We start from the raw sequence: 19848 nt of genomic DNA, 5'->3' as shown, positions 1-19848 counted from the left end.
AAGACGAAGAGGAGGAGGAGGAAGAGGAGGAGGGGTCCCCGCGGCTTTATCTCCCACCCGGCTCCGCCCGCCACCGGCTGCCTCCCGTGGCCGCTCCGTGCCGTACCGCTCCGCACAGCCGGGCGCAGCGCCGGGCAGGGCAGCGCCCATGGGCTGCGGCAACTCCACGGCCGGCGGCGCGGGCGGGCGAGGTAGGGCGGCGGCGGTGCGGTGCGGTGCGGTTGCGGACAGTGCGGGCAGTGCGGGGCGGGGCGGGGCTGGGCTGGGCTGGGTGAGCGGCGGCGTGAGCAACCCCGGGCACCCCTACACCCACCGATCCCCGGTGGGGCTGCATCCCCCTCCGCCGGTTTGGGGGATGCCCGTCCGAGCCGCGGGGGTCGCTGCCCGCGACTCTTTCTTTTCTTCCCCGAGCATCTTCCTTTCCTGAGGCTGATGCACTTGCCCAAGGGATAGAGGGTGATGTGGCCCGCAGGGCGGCACTGAGGTTTCCTGGCACTGAGGTGCTCGGGTTCTCTTTAGAATCGCTGTTTTATGATCGCTGCCTCCAACAGTAGCTGTCCTGGGCACAGACAGCCCAGGTCGGGAACTGGACATAAGGATCCTGCTGGGGATGTACGTTCCATCCTCTTTGCTTCCGTATAAGGCCACGAATGGCACTTCTGAAATGAATTTGTTCCACTTCTTCTCCTCTGCTTGCTGGAGAAGTTGGAGGATATTCCATGGTTGAGGCTTCCTGCATACTGATGTGTACTGCTGGCTGGTGTGTCCATCTGGCTCCCTTATTTGTTCATTGTTATTTTCAAAAGAGATAAGATCTGGGAAGATGGTGCTGTTGTGCTCTCCTCCCCAGCCCTTGCAAAAATGGAAAATACATGGAAATAGATAAGTGGACCTTCACTGTGTGCTTGTAAATATGAGAATTTCTCAATCATTTTTCATCCTAACTTCACTCAGCAAACACTGCCACCTGTTTCAGTACCTGTATTCAGTCTTTCAGATGCACTTGTTAGCTTCAGAACCGCTTAGAAATTGCCAGCAAAATGGTGGCTGGACCAGTTAGAGTTATTTGGTCTCCATCTCTTGCCGTTTTGACTTACTTTTTATCCAGAGCTTCAGCGGTGCCTCAGCTGGTGCTAGTCCTGCTTTGAAGAACTGGGCATATCTTTGAGTGTGAATAATCACGTGTGTGAATAATCAGAGGCCTCTCTCATCCGTAAAGAATGCACTGTATGAATTTGCTTGTACTTCCAGCACCCTTATTAGAGCTGTCCTGTTTGCACACTGTAATTCTCTCCTGTTGGTTGATTCCTGTCTTGCTGTGACTGGAAGTTGTTTCAGCTTATGACCAATGTTTATGACCAGCTTCATGCTGCTGGGATGCTGCTTGTTCTCATCCTATTTCCATGTGCTGGCTGAAAGCACCAGAGCTAGCATCAGAGAAGTTCAGAGGAAAATTCTGATTTCATTATTAGTCTCTTTGTGGTAGCTTCTTGGTTAATGTAGGTCTGGCCACCCTGTGGAACTTGTAACAGGCCACAGATGTGTGTCAGATAGGCTTAACTCTGACAGCAGTTATTATTTAGTGAATTATTTTGAACTAAAGGTGTTTGTTTAAATGTGTCAATGGTTGAATAAAAAACAGTTATCTTCAACAGGTTTTGTCTTGCACGTTCATAAAATGTTTTCACTGAAGGTGTGACCCCTTTGGTAGTTCAGCTTTCATGTACATTTCCTCATAAAATACTTCAGTGTGCTTTTTGTGGCAACCTTTCGCGTACTCTTTAGAAATAGCCCACGGATCTCCAATGGCTCAGTGAAGGTGAAAAACAGCTTCATGAAAAACATGTAATTAGTATTGTTGTACTGATAGACCTTTCCAAAGCAAATACAGCTTTGAAAGGTCCAATTTTCTTCTCACTTTCACTGCCATCAGGCAGGAATAACTCTATGCAGTCTATCATCTTAAAATAACAAACAACTGGTAATAAAAGCAAGATGTCAGATATCTACTATTTAATTTTTTCAATTTAGCATTCTTTAAAAAGTGTGTCTGATAAAAATAAAGTTGTTTTATGCAGGGGAAGAAGAGGTACCATTTTTAATCATAATCCTAGAGCTTGTAAGGAAAGTGCAACTCTGTATTTTACCAAAAAACATGAATACTGTGTAAATACAAATTAAGTGTGTGGTTCGCACAGTATGACTAGATCTTTAGCGCTAAAGTTATGACTATTCTACAGTCAGTAATGTCAAAGCTAAAGGTACGTATCATATAATTAACCTGTAACACTCTGTCATGGTATATGACTAAGAATAATATTGTAACATACTTCACAGAAGACATTAAACATGTTACGCTAGTCCCCATTTTCTTATTCTGGTGAAATTTCTATTGTAGCCTAACTTGCTTTTTGCTAAGCAGATGTATATGTAATGATAGTTCAGTTAATGATATTATCTTCTGTTGCATGGCTAGAATGACATCACAGGAACTATCAGCCCTATGGTCTGTGAGATCTAAACTAATAGGCATAATCTAGAATAACATTTCTGTCTGTGGTGCGGTACTCCAGAACACCAATATAAATCACAGTGTTTCAATTTTCTTTCCAGAACATCAGACACTGGCAAAAGCCTCCTCATTTGAGAAATGGCAGCTTCTGTTATCCAAGTAAACTTGCTGCCCCATCCCTTGAAGTGTTCAAGGCTAGGGTGGATGGAGCTTGGAGCAACCTGACCTAGTGTGAGGAGTCCTTGCCCATGATAGGGGGTTGGAAGTAGATGATCTCAAGCTCCTTCCCAACCCAAACCATTCCATGATTCCATGGTTCCACGTATATGCATTCTTCTTAAATCACCTATTTTATGTGTTAGATGTGGATTATACTTCAAAAATTTCCCATTACCCATAGGGAGTTTCATCAAGAAATTGCTATTTTCCTCATTTTTTTTTAACCTTGCCTTACATATCCTGCTTTCATTTTATTTCCTGGTGTTTTAGAATCTCCAAAATAGCTCTTTTTTTTATTTTAAAAATACGCCCTTAAAAATTAATATACTATTTTTTTAATGAGTTAAGGTATTGTCCTCCATTCGAGTGCTGCTTCACCATCAATTTTTAACTGTCTTGTCCTTTCTATATGAATTGTAGCAGCAATGACAGCACCTTAAGTTATGGTACTCAATGGAGGCTGGCAGTGTAGTTGAATATACAGAGGAGCTGTTAGTCTGTGGAAAGAATCAAATACAGCCAAATTATGATGAAGGAGAACTCTCACACAAAGTTTAAACAGATTCATTAACTTTAGGTTTGGTGGAATGGCCAGGAAACTATCCTGCTATTCTATTTAAAATTCAACTAATTTTTAATATTAATGGTTGGTCAGGTCAAATCTATGTACAGAACTGCCACCTCATGAGTTGAAGAAGTAATCAATTTGAAGTAAATCAATATCTTTCTGTCCTTCATTGATGGTAGTACTTGGTTCCATATTGCTGTCTTTTGGAGCAAATCAGAAAGGAGCCTACAATAGAAAACTCACTCTTAATCATAGCTGTTGTGTGCATGTATTTGTAATTTTCAGCAGTTTATTTGCTTTTAGTAATTTGAAGTATTTGCAAGAAAGTATTGTAAGGAATTGTCCATTAAAAATTAATGGGAAATTATTTCATAGTCTGCTCTATGGTCAGATACTGGCATTTTTGTATCCATGTTATTATGCATGTAGATGATGGCCTCTCATCCTTTTTATGTTTTTCTGAAGTTTTTGTCTTCCATGTTAACTCATGTTGCATTTATCAGCACGGAGGAATATCATCTGTGGCCAACAATTTCTTTCAACCATCTTTTGTATTTGTCCTGCATTTACTGAAGTCCTGCAGGGTCACCAGTAACAAGCTGCTGCTGTTTTGAAAGTGCAAATCCCCCTCTCACAGAGTGGGGGTACATTCTCATCCTTCTTCATTTGTAACTGTTTAAATGCTATGGGGATTTTTGAGGAATCACAGCTCCAATCTTTTAAACAGAATGTTTTTGTGTATTTACTTGAGCTCAGAGCGATGTATGGCTAAATGGGCCTTGTTTATTCTGCAGGCTGTGCTATTCCCTCTCCTCCTGCAGCTCTAAAATGCTCATGGTCCTACTACATAGATGGTGTGAGCAGAGAGGTTAGTGAGGACAGTTCACCACTGCCCATTTTTTGTGGATGTAACTGCTTGGCTACCCCTCAGTCTGTTGCTGAGGTTAGGCAGGTTTTGGAAAACCAAATCAACACGAGCCTATCAAGACAAGGTTTGTAGGGTCAAGTGCAGCCTTTTTTTAGGCCAAGCTGATATAGTGGGAAGAAATGGACAAGCTTTCAAATATGTGAGGCTTTTCGCGAGTCATCTGTCTAAAACGTCATGGCTATGAAAGCACTAAGCCTTGCTGCTGTGGAACAGCTATGCACTGCTTGTGAGTCAGTAGTAAATAAGATTCTTTGGCTGAACTTCTGGCAGGACAAACTTGAGTGGCTGTAAAATGATGTGTCACTCACTAAACATGGAAGAGTTAGAGAAATATATCAGTGAAGTAAGGGGTGAGAGTGAGTGTATTGGACTTTGAAAACAAATATGTCTGTACAAAATGAGATGTTGCTGGGTTCCTTGTGAAATAAAATCAATGTATAAGGAGAGTTCAGGCTCCCTAATAAAGAAAACCTTATGAGTTTTTACACAGAGATACTTATGGGCCACCTAATTGAAGTGGTGTTCATTTGCAAGCTCAGAACAATTCTGGGAAGAAAACTGCTTTGTGAACTGAAAATACTTTCAGGTACATATTCAGATACTGTTGTGGTACCAAATGAATTTGGACCAAACTGTTGTTTCACTTTTGCTAGTGAAAATCAGAAATAACACCACTGAAATCAATGGAATCTCACTGCTGGAAGTGAGGACAATCTGGTTGTGCTTATAAAAACAATGGGTAACAAACTATTTGTTTATTCTATATTTTAACTATTATTAATAGTAAAAGTAATCTCTTAAAAGGTGAATTTGTTTTCATCATACTTAATTCTCATTTTTTTTGTTTGAGGATCATTTCAAAATGCTGCAGTGATTTGTCAGCAGTGGTACCCTCTTTATTATTCAAAGGAAACAAGTGCTGCCAGGTCTGAATGCTAGTGGCACATCTCTGTTCTCAAATGCAGGTTCATAGCTCAATACAAAGCCCAAGTTGATGGGTCTGAGTGACAGCTGCTGTCCCCGAAGTGCAAATGTACATGTACCATAATGCATTGAAGACAGGTATGGTATTGCACATGGGCACAGTGTTGATTAGAACTTGAGCATCACCACTGGGAAATATAGCAGTACTGTAGGCACACAGTTCTTGCTCAGCTGAAGTTTCATTTGTGTGTTAACACGTCTTATTTTTGGTATACTTCTTGCAGGAAAAGTATTAGTTTTGCAAATGAGGATCCAAAGTGCTGAGACCTCAGCTCAGACTTGGTAAAGGCCTCACAGAGGTCCATGAATCGTTTTGAAGAAACCGAGTTTGTTTGCAGTGAGCTTAGGTTGAGAAAAATGAGAAAGTTATTGCTCTGTTATTCAGCACAGGAATAGTTTCTTCTGGGGAAAAAATAAGAAATCCTGCTAGCTACAGCCATGGATCTAGTCTTGTCTGAGGTCTTGCTGGTGCCTAGGCTATGTCTAGATGTGCAGGGTGATGCCCTGGATGTACATAGCTGAGCTGACTGATTGAACTAGCCCTGCTAGCAGAAAACATGTCCCTACACCATCCAAGATTCATAGAATCATAGAATAGAGATTGCGCTTGCATGCAGCACTGCAGTACCAACCTTCCACCTGCACACAATTAATTTGGAGTGTTTATATGTAGTACTATGTAGATGTGCCTGTAAAGCAAAAAAGTCTTTGAAAGCTGGCTGACAGAATAGTTTTAAAGCAAGAACCTGAGCTTAATGTGTATAGAGGTTCTCCCTCCAGCTAAATTGGGGGTTTCTGCTCATACATATAGTTGTATGGAGATTTTGCTGAATCTTGAAGCAATACTAACAAAAGAAATGTCTTCTACAAGTCTACTCTGCACTGTTGCTGGGAAAAGGAGGGATAGTCAAGTCATAGGAATTGGGAGTGATATTATGTTCAAGAGTTAGCCGTAAAGTGAGAAGTTTTCTTCCAATCAAGCCATCCATTCAGTGCTTGAAGGCCTTGCAGGGCTGTTTCTTCCTCTCTGCATTTAAAATAATGATGCAGAAGGCATATTCTTGCACATCAAAGAGAGAAGAAAGATACTTGATATTTACGGATATTTCTCAACAGCAAAAATAAAGTTTTCAGGAAATGAAGTGCTGTAGCTGAAAAACCCCAACATTCTTCCAAACCCCTAAAATCTTTTGGAATGACAAATGTAGTTTCTTCAGAGTGAGCTTGGATAACTTCTTCCACCTAGGTACTGAGAGGAAGAGGAAAAGGAGAAGTGAATGGTTCTGTAATGTCTACCTTGTGTAATTAGTATCAGGGGTAATTTGCTGGTTACTCATCTGAATGATATATTAGCAATAGCAATATGGCATTATTAACTTGGGAGGAACAGGAAAGAGTTTATACTTAAGTGAATGTTCCTCTCCCAGCAAGGAGCATCTGAGCCACCAAAACCCAAAAAACAATTGCAGATCAGGCAGCCCAGTGGTAGCTGTTGTCTTTTTGCTTTTTGGTTAAATTGCAAGATGAATTAAGGGTTGGTTGACCCCTTTAGAGGTTTGGGGCTTTGGATGGATCGTGTCCCAGTGTTTATATTAGTTCTGTCTAGTTATGTTATAAAACTTTGTTTATCTGGCAGGAAGAATGGAGCAGCAGTTTACACATGTAGTGCCAACTCTACAGCTGAATCAACTGGCAAAATAAGCAGGCATTCAGGAATAATTGCTTGGTTAGTTGTGGTGACTTTGTAGTAGACAAAACCATCAGAAGACTGAGCAATGTGAAGTGTATGAAATTCAGAAAGATGAATTTTATCTTATGTTGCTCTCATCCTGAATGACTGAGCACTGGTCCACAGCAGTATCATTTTCACCCACTGAGAATCTGGCCCAGACCTAAGCATGGTACACTTAAGGGATGATAAACGTAGTCATTAAGGATAAACTAGACAATCATGAGAAACCTGTTTTCTGACAACAGAAAATTCCTGTTGCTATTTCTGCATCGTTTAGGACAGAAAGGCAGAAAAATGCTTGCTGCACTATTGGTTGGTTTAGAGGGTTATTGTCTGTTGTCTTGTAAACATGCACTTTTTTCTTTTCATTCTAGGTGCCACGGGGACCACTAAAGATGTGTAAGTACTCACTCTACTCTTTCAAATATGTAACCCTGGACTTAGCTTCAGTCCTACAAGCCTTATACTAGATTTAGTCATACATGATTCATCTGGCTTCTAACATATAATCAGCACCACCAGATGTTTATTGTCTTTAGTGACAGCTTCCATCTCCACAAAACAACTTCATGTCTTGTTTATTTGTCTACAGATTCTTTCCCTTATTATTTCTCCAGCAGAAATGCCTTTTTTCTGCTTCTTTTGAGAGAGTTGTCTCCCAGAGGGGGTTGTTGCTTCAGACTACCCTGTCACATACCAGTATACCTTTTTCTAAAGGCTGTGTCATTGTATGAAGCAACCACATAAATTTCCACCAAGGCCTGTGAGAGATTTAGAGTCATTGAGGCAAATTTCCCCTCCTTGCAGGAGACCCATTAACTCATCCAGACTTCCTTTTCAAAGCACTCATCTTCTCTAGATATTCTCTGCATCGAAGATAGTATCTATTGGCTCCTCTTTCTCTCCCTTATCTTCGACACAGGGTAGCAGAGGGCAGCCCTACCCATCCTGTTTTTGTCTACATGTGGAAGGTCTTAACCTCTGTTGTCCTGTTGCCTCTTGCCAGCTTCTGGTTTTCAGAAGAGCAGCAGCAAAAGATCAGCCTTTCTCAGCCCATTTTTCATTTGCTGATGCAGAAATGTGCAGGAACAGCTTTATTCAGCCATAAATTTGTTTTCCTATCAAAGGAAACATTAAAGAGGTCCTCCTGAGGTCTTGCTTCTTCTATTTCATGTAATTGGTATTTGCCACCAGAGTTTAAGACTGGGGGATCTGGGAGAGATTTTCATGTTATGCAATAGGGACATTCTTCTGTTTACTTCATTTAGAGTAACTGCTCTAATTAGACAGAGGAATCCTGGTGTAGAAATGAGGGCTGTCAAGTCAGATAAACAAGTGGGGAGAAGAGCTTAACAACAGGCTTGTCTTGGCTATTACAGAGCACAGCTGAAAACTAACAACAGGTCTCACTTGGCAGATAAGCACTGTTGTCACAGATACTCTTGAGGTCTGTGTTACCCATGTAATCTGTTTTCTGGGTTTGTGGTGTGAGTCAATAAATAAATGACAGAAGGAAAGTTTATGGGAAACCTTGCCTTCATACAGCCTGCAGCATCCATGCCTTCAGCACTTCTGTTTATACAAACCCACTGTTTTTAATTTATATTAGGCTTTCTTTTGTTGCTCAATTTAGATAATCTAAGTGACTGGCATAGAACAACATGTCTCTCTTTGATCATCAGTAGTTACTGCAAGAACTGTTAGACTCTTAATTTAATAGGCATGTTTCTGAGCTTGAAGGTGTGAGCATGTGTAGGACTACTTATGTGTGTGTAAGCATTTGCAGAGCCAGGGTTTAGGAGTTGAGAACTTCTTATTAGTGTTAGATCACCTGTCATGTTTCAAAAAAGTATTGGGATAACTTAGAAAAAACTAATTACTAAAGTAGCCTTAAACAAAGTGAAAGGGTCAGTCATGGAACCCTTACTCATTCAGATAGGTATAGTGGAGCTAGCCAAACAACCTGTGTAATAGCATTGTTGAGCCTTCTTGTCAGACATCAGAAGCATAGATCTGTTAATGAGGAACAGCATTGATGACCTGAAAAGTCCTAAATCAATCATCCTAGTATTTAATAGTGGATTTTTATGACAGAGGTAAAATACCAGAAAAAAACTGTCTTTGTTTCATGGAAATGAACAAAACAAACTTATAATAGCTAATAGTATGGATCCATACAAGTTTTTATTTCACACCACTTCACTTTTACCAGGTAAAAGTTAAAAAATTCTATTCAAGAAAACTGACATTCTTTTTGGCTGTCAGATTTCAGTCATATCAGTTCTGGTCCAGAAAAGCGTTTAGGTATGTCCTTATGTACAGCATACTCTTTGATACAGAATCTGGTTATTCTAACTTGAGATTTCTCATTTCTTGACTGTGACTCATTGCCAAGGCACCTTTTTCTCCGGGAGCGATCAGCTCTGTAGATGGAGGGAGTGCTGAATCCTGCTCTGAGCCCTCCCAGGTAACTGCAGGCAAGCTGCTTTGCCCTCTGGGCCTGGAGTGTTTCCAAGCATCAGTTAGATAGGGATGATGATATGATCTTCCTACGCAAAGTGCTCTGAGACTGAAGGCTGTGTGGTCATAAGAAGGCTGTATGGTCTGGAAAAGTGATGTCTCCCTGTGTACTCATATCCTCAAAACAGTGGTGAATCTGTTGGCCACCCTCTGCCCCACTAATATAGAGAAGTACATCACTGCTAAGTGGAAAAACTTAAATATAAGAGGGCTAAAGTATATGCTAGAAAAAAATGCAATGCCTGTGATATTCGGAATGTTTAGAGGGAAATTAGTAACAGTAGGAAAGAAAGGACAAAGCCGTTAAAGCCTGTTTCAAAATATTGTGAAGAAACCCAGCAAATACAAATGTTCCTAAGAGACACTGAGAAACTGAAGCAAAGTAGTCTGTCACTTGTGCAAAGGTTAGTGGATCATTTCTAATGGGACTGCTAGAAAGAGTCTGTAATGCTTGGCATGAACAGGGTCATAAAAGCCGAGGTAGGAAAAATGTGGATGGAATGAATTAATGTGAATGCCTGTCATTTGATATTTAAAATATTATGTGAAAAATGGCAGTGTCTTTTACCATCCCTCTTTTATCAAATGGTCATAGGACTGATGGATGTAAGAACTGACAGCTGAGCTGAGTATCTTTTTCAGACTTAGGAGGGTAACAAGAAGCCTGTAGGGATGCACAAATCCTTACCAAAGAAACATTTATTCTACCCAAAACCAGAATGCTGTTGTGTGTATTTGCTGTTAAATCTGGCTATAGGACTCCACCTATGCTACCTGCTGAAAATGTGCTCTCAGTGACTCTGCAGTAGATGTCAGCAACATCTGAGGGAAGATGCAGCAACACAGCAGCAGATTAGTACAAAACACATAGACGTGCTAAGTTCCTTTTGCTGTCTATTCCTGGTGCAGAAAAGCTTATCCTAGCTTCTTCTTCCTGGAGGACTGTGTAAAGGGAGATATTTAAAGATATTTTTTCTGCTAGATTCTTCCTTTATTCCTGACAGGAGAAGAAGCTAGAGACACATTGGAGTTAGAGAGAAAGGATGTGCTGGACTCCCCTATCTCCATACCCCCTTCTGTGAGTCTGGAAGATGTGTCAGTGGGAGCACTGCCAAAAACAAAAGAACTTTTTTCCATTCTTCTATCCATACAGTCAAGTGTTGCTGTTGTAGCTCTGCTCCCTGGAGTCACCCATGTTCACCCAGCACCTTGCACATTTCAACATGTGGAATTAGTAGCACCTTCCAGAATGGGGCCTTAAGCTACCATGGGTAAAGGGAAGAGGTGTGTGAATACACAAAGTGCATAAACATATCCCATGCTGCATAGAAAAGAGTCCTCAGAAAGGGATGGAATGTATGTACCAGCCACCACATGCTTCCATGTTCCTCCTGTCTCTGCTTACTTCCTCTTTTCTAGCCGGAGTACAACAGATTGCACCCAGTCATCACCCAGCCCGAGAGCTGTGTCCTGTACAATCTCAGATTATATATGCTGTTGCTCATTTAAGGGAAAAGGTATTGCAAAATTGGACTTTGATTTGTAGCTGTTCAGAGGAAAAGAAGAAAGCAGAATGTTTAAAAAAAACCTCTAGTCTGCTTAATCATAGACTTAGATAATTTGTTTTGGTGAGAGAATGACAGTAATAGTCCAGTGATGCCCCATTACAAAACATTTCTAGAACAGAAGAAAATAGCCCTGTTGCCTAGTAGAGTCTTTTTTAACAAAGCATTGACATTAATTTCTTGTTGGACAATATTGATTATTATTCTTGCAATTCCTTTTTAGAAGCTTTGCGCTGTGTATGCAGTTGCCAGTGCTTTTAAAGGATTCTTTTATCTGGATAATGGTTAATCTGAATAATAGAAAATGTTTCCAGTTGTATGATAAAATCAATCCTAAGACACATTCAGTTGGTTCAGCAGAAATGATTGTTTGTGATCTTTTGGCACCCAAAATCCTATTCTTAAAGTGTGGTCATTTTTTTCTGCTAAAAATACAGGCTTTTTTCTACCCACTGATACACACAGGTTTTCCACTTTCGTCAGCTGGAATTGGCCCACATTAGGACAGAGCAGCTTCACAGTCCTCAAGGAAAGCTGCTTCTACATTTTTCTGGCTGCACACATGAGGACTGAAAGGAGGCTTAGGCTACGTGGGGTCAGAAGGGGTGGGAAATACCTTCTGAAATGGCACCAGCTCCTCCAGGGAGGACCAGAGAATGAGGACCTTAATACTCAGTCTCTCTTGAGTGGCAACACTTAGGCAAAAGCAGCAGACCAGGAGGCTTGCCCCACTCAGTGCTATGCCCTGCTTGAATACCATTTAGCAGAGCTGCAGCATACTCAAGTTTACCTAATCCTCCACTGTCACAAGGACCTGTGTACCCCTGTTTACTGTAGTGACACAGAAAGGATAGCTGGTAATATTTTGCCATTTAGAAAGTTGTTAAGTGTAAGAAAGATAATTTCTAGCATTTAGCAGTATTTTAAGGCATTTGCTACTTTCCCAGGAGAGTGCTGACTGCTGCTTAAAGGGTGTTTTCTTGCATTTGAGGCTGCATCTTGCTATGAGGTCCCAAATCCCATTGACTTTGGGCATCAGTAATAGCATACAGCCTTTATGATTAAACACGAGGCACATCTACCTTTTAGAATAAATTAATTATGGTAAGAAATATCATATTATTGTTTAAGATCATAAATCAGAAATGCCTTTCAAGGCTACAGTATGGATTTAGCCCTAATACTGTGTGAAGTCTATCTCAATTTTATTGCCTGTGGAGCAGATCAGAAACTCATGAATCAGCTCATGATGCGGAACATCTTTGCATTGCCCCCATAGTCCAAGCAGCTTGTTCTTCAGTGGCAGTATTCAGGTGAGGATACCTATATGAACATTAGCATTTCCACAGCAGAGCCCTTCTCTGTCATGGTGCTTCCTTTGCTGTTTGCAGCCATCCCCAGGCACCTGTCTCCCATGGCTCCCTGTGCAGCTGCAGTGTGGGACCCTTGCTTGGGCAGTTGTAGGGAAGGAGTAAAGGATGTCTGTGGATTTAATAGCAATCAAGTTATCTTGCTTCTGTTAATATTGCTAGGCTTGTAGGTTGCAGACCAAGCTAAAGTTCAGCTGCTGCCCCAGCCCATACCTAGCCAAAGCGGAGCTCAAAGTCCAAATATTTAACCAAAGGTGAGTGAGTGATTTATGTGAAGACTGATGGTGGGAAATAAAGACTGCACCATAGGCACTATATGTTCTGGGGGTAAGAATAATTTTTCTGTCTTTTCCATACTACATTTGCCTTCACGTTGACACTGATTATTTTACCCCCTACTCTGGTTCAGCCACACTGGACAGTAGTAGGGGGAGTCAAACCTCAGTGATTACCAATTTATAAAGGATTAGTAACAGTTATTTGGTTTGCAAATGACTCTGGCTTCAGGAATTGCAGTACCTCATTCTATGGAAAAGCTCTGTAATATCTTCTGGCATGGCTGCTGTGAAAGTTTCTCTTTCTACATTGTTAATCCCATGCCAGCATGGATGCCAGTCCCTTACAGTCCTCTTGTGGTGGAAGAGCAGCTCAGACTCATTCTTGTCATGTACAGAGTCTTTGTGTTCCTGTCATGTGTGAGGCAGTGTGGGGACTCACTTAGGAAAAGTGTCAATTCAGCTGTTTCAGCTCCCAAATCTACTTTCAGGCATCACTGGCAGGGGCCATGAAAAGTGAGCTGCATCTGGTTTCAGTCCTTTTCTTTCTTCTGCACATTAGATTGGAAAATTGCCACTCTTTTTGCGCCTGTTGGGAGTACGTTATTGAATGGTGGATGACCTGAACTGAACTGGGATCAGTGATAATCCCCTTGTCCCCTTGTTCCTGAATGTAGCCAGATGGTCATGAAGTACCTGAAACAAACAATCTGCTAATGTGCTTTATATCTTTTGATGTTACAGAGCAGAAGAATCTGTATCAGATGATGACAAAAGGAGGTAGGTGCTGTACTGAGGCTGGCTTTATTTACAATTGGCTGCAGTGAGTTCTACCTCCTTCTTTCCCTCCTCCTAATTCTCACCAACACCAGCAAAGCAGAGAAGAAGAGAGAGGAGCTGATCTCACACAGAGCCCAGTATTGATGAGTGAGTTGGGGAAGGTGGAACTTTCCAGCAGGAAGAGAACATTATCTCACAGTTGTAGGTGATGTGCTCAGGAAGGGCCAGTGATGTCTGCCTTCACACCAGCCCTGCCACAGAGGATGGCATTAGCACTTGTGGGATATCTCCACTGGGCTGGAAATTGAAGGAAGTATGGAAGGTTATCATCAAACAAACCAGAAACAAACAAACAACTCTGAGCCGCAGGGGCTGGAGGAGGTGTAAATAATGTGGTACCTAACGGGGCAGAGCAGTGTAAGAGAAGTCTCTGCAAGTAGCTCCAGGCATGGCAGAGGCTCTTAAGGACCCAGTTTTTCAGCTCCCTGCTTTTCATACAGGCCTTGGAACCAGAAAGCATGCTCTGCAAGGCCCTGAAGGGCCTTAAACATGGGGATGCAATTTCTATTTATTAATGAGGAGAGGTCAAAGCTGCTTAACTGGTGTGCATTTTTTGAAGTGAGGTGCTTCAGTGGTTGAGGTGTCAAACATTGCTATCAGATTGGCTCTCATCAGTTGAATATATTTGGTGCCTAGAAGAAGCTGGGCAGGTGGGTTTTATTGTCACAAGATAGTTTTAATGGGATTTAATGAAAAATATTAAGAAATTAAGTGAAAAATAGCTCCTTTCACAGACTTCGGTCCTCCCTTAAGGGTAACATCTAGCCTTAAGGTTGTTTTGTCTGGCACCATATTAGCGAGCACATGGACCTTAGTGGCATTTTCCCCATTGTGATGGGAAAGGAAGGCTCCTCTGTGGATACTCGTACAGAGGTGCCCTCTGACCATCCATGGTCTTTGTAATGCTGCTATGGGATATTGACATTGTACAATTCAGCTCTGATGTCTCTATGTTTCCTTAAATCAGGAACTACGGTGGTGTGTATGTTGGCCTGCCATCGGATGCGGCTGCCATGGTTTCCAGTCAGACAAAAGCTGCACCGAAAGGTATTGGAAGGATGTGTATTGCATTTCTCCTGCTTTTTCAGTTTAATTTTAATCGAGTAGGATGCATTTCCTTTAAAAATCAATTATTATTTTAGACAAACTGGCTAGCCTTGGAGCCTCTTTTAGGCAGTGGGGCTTTTTATAACCGTTAAAGTGATTGTGCCCGTTTATTTAAAATCTAACACACTTTTCAGAAGGATCCTAGAACAGATGCTGACAATGTGGTACATTGTCTTCTGAACAGCTTCTCCATGCTCCGAGTGCTTTGTGAATTCAAAGAAAACAGAATCCTGTTAGGACTAAGAGGCTGTGCTAGATGCACTTGCAGAGCCATTGTGCTATTTTTAGTTTTGAAGGTGTTTACTTGCACTGTGGTGAATTCCAGTAATAACAGTTAGTAAGTGCTTGCTTTCAGATTTATTTCTGTTCTTATAAGAAACCTAGTGCAAACCGTTTCTTTTCCATGTGATGTTTTCAAACAGTGCAGAAAATCGTTAGGATTATAGGTACTTAATACACAAGTCATAAACGTATAATTATGAAGTCATGTAATATTGTTTAGCTTTAGTACAGCAAAATGTTGTTCTCAGATACATACAGCACAGAGATAAGTTACTGTGTGGTGCTTCCAAAATTTGCTGCAAAACAAAACAATGAAGAGCAATAATAGTGTTTACCAAAATAATAGTGGCTGCTTTTGGAACACTAGTACCTTTGTTGCATGGGTTTCTTTGAAATGGTGCTCTAAATTAGTGATATGTCACAATGTTTTAACCACCTTTATCTTTTGTATTTTAATTAAGATTAGAAGGAAATAAACACATCAAGATGCAGACAGCCGGAGGTACAGTATATCTTCATTAATGTTATGTGCTTGGCATGCATTTGTTGAATGGAAATAAGGTGGCAGTGCTCCCTGTGCTGCTCTTAGATGGTTTGAAATCATCCAGTTACTTCTCCAGCTGCAGCATAGATCTTCTAAAGGCTGGACCAGGGGCCAGTTCTCAGTTGTACAGACATAAACTGGAAAGTAGGCAAAGTCGCCTTGTTGTTGAGAAGTAAGAAGCAGAGGAACTCTGTATTACTCTGTTTGGGAGTGATTAAAAATCAAATGTCTTTGTGTTCACCTTCAACCACACCACAGCTAATCCTGCAGCAGCACTAAGACCTCCTGTGAAAGGTGAGGTGCATCAGCAGTGCATAGACCAGCATCTGTAGACACAAAGCTTTTCCCAGGAATGAGTAGCTTACTCATGAATGAGTTGGAGATCATCTCCATTTTGTGGAGGACCTTAAGGACCAAAGGGAGGCATCTATTAAGTAATGTACTGGAGCTTTCCTCTTGCTATGAGAGAATCTGTGGGGCTTCGTTCTCCTGGCTTTCACTGGTCAGAATTAGGCAGTGAAAATTTACAGGCTCTATTCCTGACTTAAGAGTGTCAACTAATTGACTAAAAAAAAAATGTCCTTTACAAGTTTGTGTCTGAAGAAAAATGAAACAATCTAAGTTTCCAGTCAGAATTTGAACTAAATAAACACTGACAGATTTCAAAAGGGAACTGTTCCCCCAGCCAGTGGGGAGAGGGAAATTATAAAACTGCCAAAAATTTCCATAGAAAGCAGAATCCTTTCCTAATTTGTCGCTGACATGGACAGTGGGATTGAGTGCACCTTCAGCAAGTTTGCCGATGACACCAAGCTGTGTGGTTCGGTGGGAAGGAACCTTTGGAGGGAAGGAATGCCATCCAGAGGGACCTTGACACGCTTGTGAGATGAGCTGATGCCAACCTTATGAGGTTTAACCATGCCAAGTGCAAGGTCCTACACCTGGGTTGGAGCAATCCCAGACACAGCTACAGGTTGGGCAAAAAAGGAAATTCAGAGCAGCCCTGCAGAGAAGGACTTGGGGGTGTTGGTCAATGAGAAAATGAACATGAGCCAGCTTCAGTGTGCACTCACAGTCCAGAAAGCCAACCGTATCCTGGGCTGCATCAAAAGGAGCGTGACCAGCAGGTCAAAGGAGGTGATCCTGCCCCTCTACTCTGCTCTCGTGAGACCTCACTTGCAGTATTGTGTGCAGTTCTGGTGCCCTCAACATAAAAAGGACATGGAACTGTTGGAACAAGTCCAGAGGAGGCCACGAGGATGATCAGGGGACTGGAGCACCTCCCATATGAAGACAGGCTGAGAAAGGTGGGGCTGTTCAGCCTGGAGAAGAAAAGGCTGCGTGGAGACCTCATAGCAGCCTTCCAGTATCTGAAGGGGGCCTACAGGGATGCTGGTGAGGGACTATTCATTAGGGACTGTAGTGATAGGACAAGGGGTAACGGGTTGAAACTTAAACAGGGGAAGTTTAGATTGGATCTAAGGAGGAGGTTCTTTACTGTAAGAGTGGTGAGGTACTGGAATGGGTTGCCCAGGGAAGCTGTGAATGCTCCGTCCCTGGCAGTGTTCAAGGCCAGGTTGGATGAAGCCTTGGGTGATGTGGTTTAGCGTGAGATGTCCCTGTCCATGGCAGGGAGGTTGGAACTAGATGATCTTAAGGTTCTTTCCAACCCTAAATATTTTATGATTCTATGATTCTAATTTAGGTGAAGAACCAGAAACAGTTCTGGCCTGTTCCAGTGCTGGAAACAGGCCTACTAGAGCAGAACACACATATATTGATTATCTTTAATAATGTGAATGGTTAAAGCTCTATGGACTTTGCTAGGAGCACTCTTCTATAGGGACACTGTCAGCTGGTCATCACCCCTAATTTCGGTAACCTGGCTGAGATATCTGAGCTAGGAACATCACCACCCTTTACCTGGGCAACAACGAAGCACCTTCTTGAAGCTGCAGCTTTCCATCTGTGGTTGATGTACAGAACCTAGGTTAATTAGGTCCTTGTCTAGGTGCTTTAGCTAAATGCCTGAGGTTGGGTAGAATCAGTCTCTTGATATTTTTTGTCATTCAGTATAGTTGAAAGTGCACTTTTCACTGGTGCAAGACCTTGGCTACTGGCTCAAGCTAAAAAAGACTTACACAGATGAACACCTTTAGATTTGCAAAGGGTCCTCTGAGCTTCACAAGTTTATGTGCATGTGTGTCTGCAAGTCATAGGCTACAAATATCTCAGCTTCTAATGACAACCTAGTTCTCTGTTTTGTATAGTGTTACTGTATTGCTTTACCAATGTGGTTTTACCAGACTATCTAAATTTGTCCCTTTCTTTTGTTTTGAACAGTCTTCTACTAAGACAAGTTGCCAGTGCTTTAGGGAGAGCTGTCTTTGTGGTGAAGATTTTTATACTTACCTAGCGTTCTGGAGAGCAAGAGAGACCACAGCACCAAAAAAATCTAAACTCTTGCAAGTTCCAACTACGGGTAAAGCTTAAAATACAGCGTTGAATCAGTTTCCTATGGTGGTTGCATATGGAAACATCCTGCTCTTCTCCAGTGAAAAATGAAATTAGTAAACTCATGGTGGATGTTTCTGCACAAGAGCTAACTTTGATGATCTGCAACTTACTTCTCTGTGGCCATATTGCAGATTGCATTAGCTATCAGCTACGCTTCGTATATTTTCTCCAACAATTTTTGATAGATTTTATATAGACAACCATTACTACTGTCCACTTATAGGAACCTACCATAAGAGCTATTAAATTAATTGTTAATTTACTTCAGAGTAATATATTTGACAGGTTTGCATCTTTTTGGTAATATTGCAAATTTTAATATTTTTGCTGTGAAAACTTAAGAATAGGAGAAAATAATCATAAGACCAACAGGTTCTTTATAATTACTACTGTCACTTTTATACAGTGAGACAAATACTAGTGGTTAATTTTCACATCTTAAGAAGATATTCCTCAAGGAAATTTATTTAAATAAGAACAATGTACTTCATCATAATATATACATGTCTGGGTTTGGTTTTTTTTATCATATCTCTTTTATAAAAAACATTACGTGGAAAAAAATACTAATGAACCAAGCTATTATGTTACGTCTCCTGTTCTGTGTAATATTTTAATGACATTTCCTCACATAAGGATGAAGTGATTGTATTTTTAGAGATAGCAGCACTAAACTCCAGTGCCGCATCCTCCTCAACTGTAGAGAAATTTTGATCACTATTAGAGTTTTGTATCCCTGACTCATCTCTAAGCATCTCAAGTATGACAAATTGTAACAGAATGAGTGTTAGTATTACTTCAGCAAATTGTTGTATTTAATAACGTATGTAAGGTTTCAAAATTCGTCAAGTTTATAGCAACTGTTGGCTTCCCACAGAACTTAAATCAGATTGTATATTTCCATATGGCTGAACAAGTATTTAAATTATTAAAGCCTTTTCCATAATTCTTTAGTCAAGCTTTTGTTAACAGGACATGATATGCCATACACTTTAAACAAACAAATAAACAACAAAAAAAAACCAATCCACACTACATGAATTTATTACTGTAGATTAATAAACACTTTTAAATTCAAAGGAAAAGTGCAAAACAGAAAAACTGAAAACGAAGAAGTGAAACACTGTGAATTGTGAAATTTCTGCCCATTTAACTGACATGTATTAAGACCAATGAACAACCATTGACTATGGTTTCCAGTAACTTATAGCTCTGGCTTTAAACTAAGTGGCAGTTTGTTTGGTGTGAGGCCTGTAAAAAGAATTATTTAAAGTTATTTCTTGCTTGTCCTCCTTTAAGTATTTGTAACATTTACTGCTATTCTCTAGAAATATGATGCTTGGGTTATTAGCCCTTTCAGGCTTCCAGCTCCTGAAGACAAATATACATCTCTTTCTTGACCCCTTCAGAAGTGAAGCAAAATGAAATCAGATTGAAGATTAAGGGGTGTTGTTAAAATGTCTCAGTGTTAATTAATTTCTGTTGATTACATCTGTTGAGTCTTGTTCTTGCAAAGGCAAGCTGATGAGAACTCAAATAGTGCTGAGTAATAAACATGGAGGTTTGCTCCCCACCTGCTTACCATCGCATAACAGTGTAGCTTCCACATCACATGCTCTACATCTGGTCTAAATGGTTTGCACAGCACCAGTTTATTTAGTACAAAGCAATTAGGTCCATGCCTGACCCGATCACGATTGCCTTTCTGAGAGGAGAAAAAACACCTAGGATACATCATAGTTCAGCTAGCCAACAACAAAACAAAAGCCAACAACAAGATGCCAGTAATCTTCCCAGTTATCTGTCCCCTTGTATCCTTCAGTTGCTGAGAAGAATAATCAAAAAGGTGGACAGGCCTAAATTTGAACATCCCTTGTTCTGCTGC

At 41.1% G+C, this 19848-nt stretch overlaps 1 protein-coding gene across 2 annotated transcripts; it reads left to right on the top strand.

Annotated features, from left to right (window-relative positions):
- The first annotated feature begins 82 nt into the window (after positions 1 to 82).
- C5H12orf75 (chromosome 5 C12orf75 homolog) lies at positions 83 to 19183 on the top strand. 2 transcript variants are annotated; one of them, XM_031050036.2, is made up of 6 exons: positions 83 to 191; positions 7318 to 7342; positions 13418 to 13453; positions 14481 to 14560; positions 15369 to 15404; positions 17790 to 19183. In XM_031050036.2, exons 1-6 carry the CDS (start codon positions 149 to 151, stop codon positions 17798 to 17800), a joined length of 231 nt encoding a protein of 76 aa, XP_030905896.1. In that variant the 5' UTR covers positions 83 to 148; the 3' UTR covers positions 17801 to 19183. The 2 variants fall into 2 exon arrangements, with proteins under 2 accessions (XP_030905896.1, XP_030905897.1); XM_031050037.2 differs by having other exon boundaries at positions 15364 to 15404.
- Positions 19184 to 19848: the final 665 nt, after the last annotated feature.

The sequence above is a fragment of the Melopsittacus undulatus genome, chromosome 5, assembly GCF_012275295.1.
Source record: "Melopsittacus undulatus isolate bMelUnd1 chromosome 5, bMelUnd1.mat.Z, whole genome shotgun sequence".
NCBI classification, from domain to species: Eukaryota; Metazoa; Chordata; class Aves; order Psittaciformes; family Psittaculidae; genus Melopsittacus; species Melopsittacus undulatus.
This window is presented reverse-complemented; position numbering and strand designations above follow the sequence as displayed.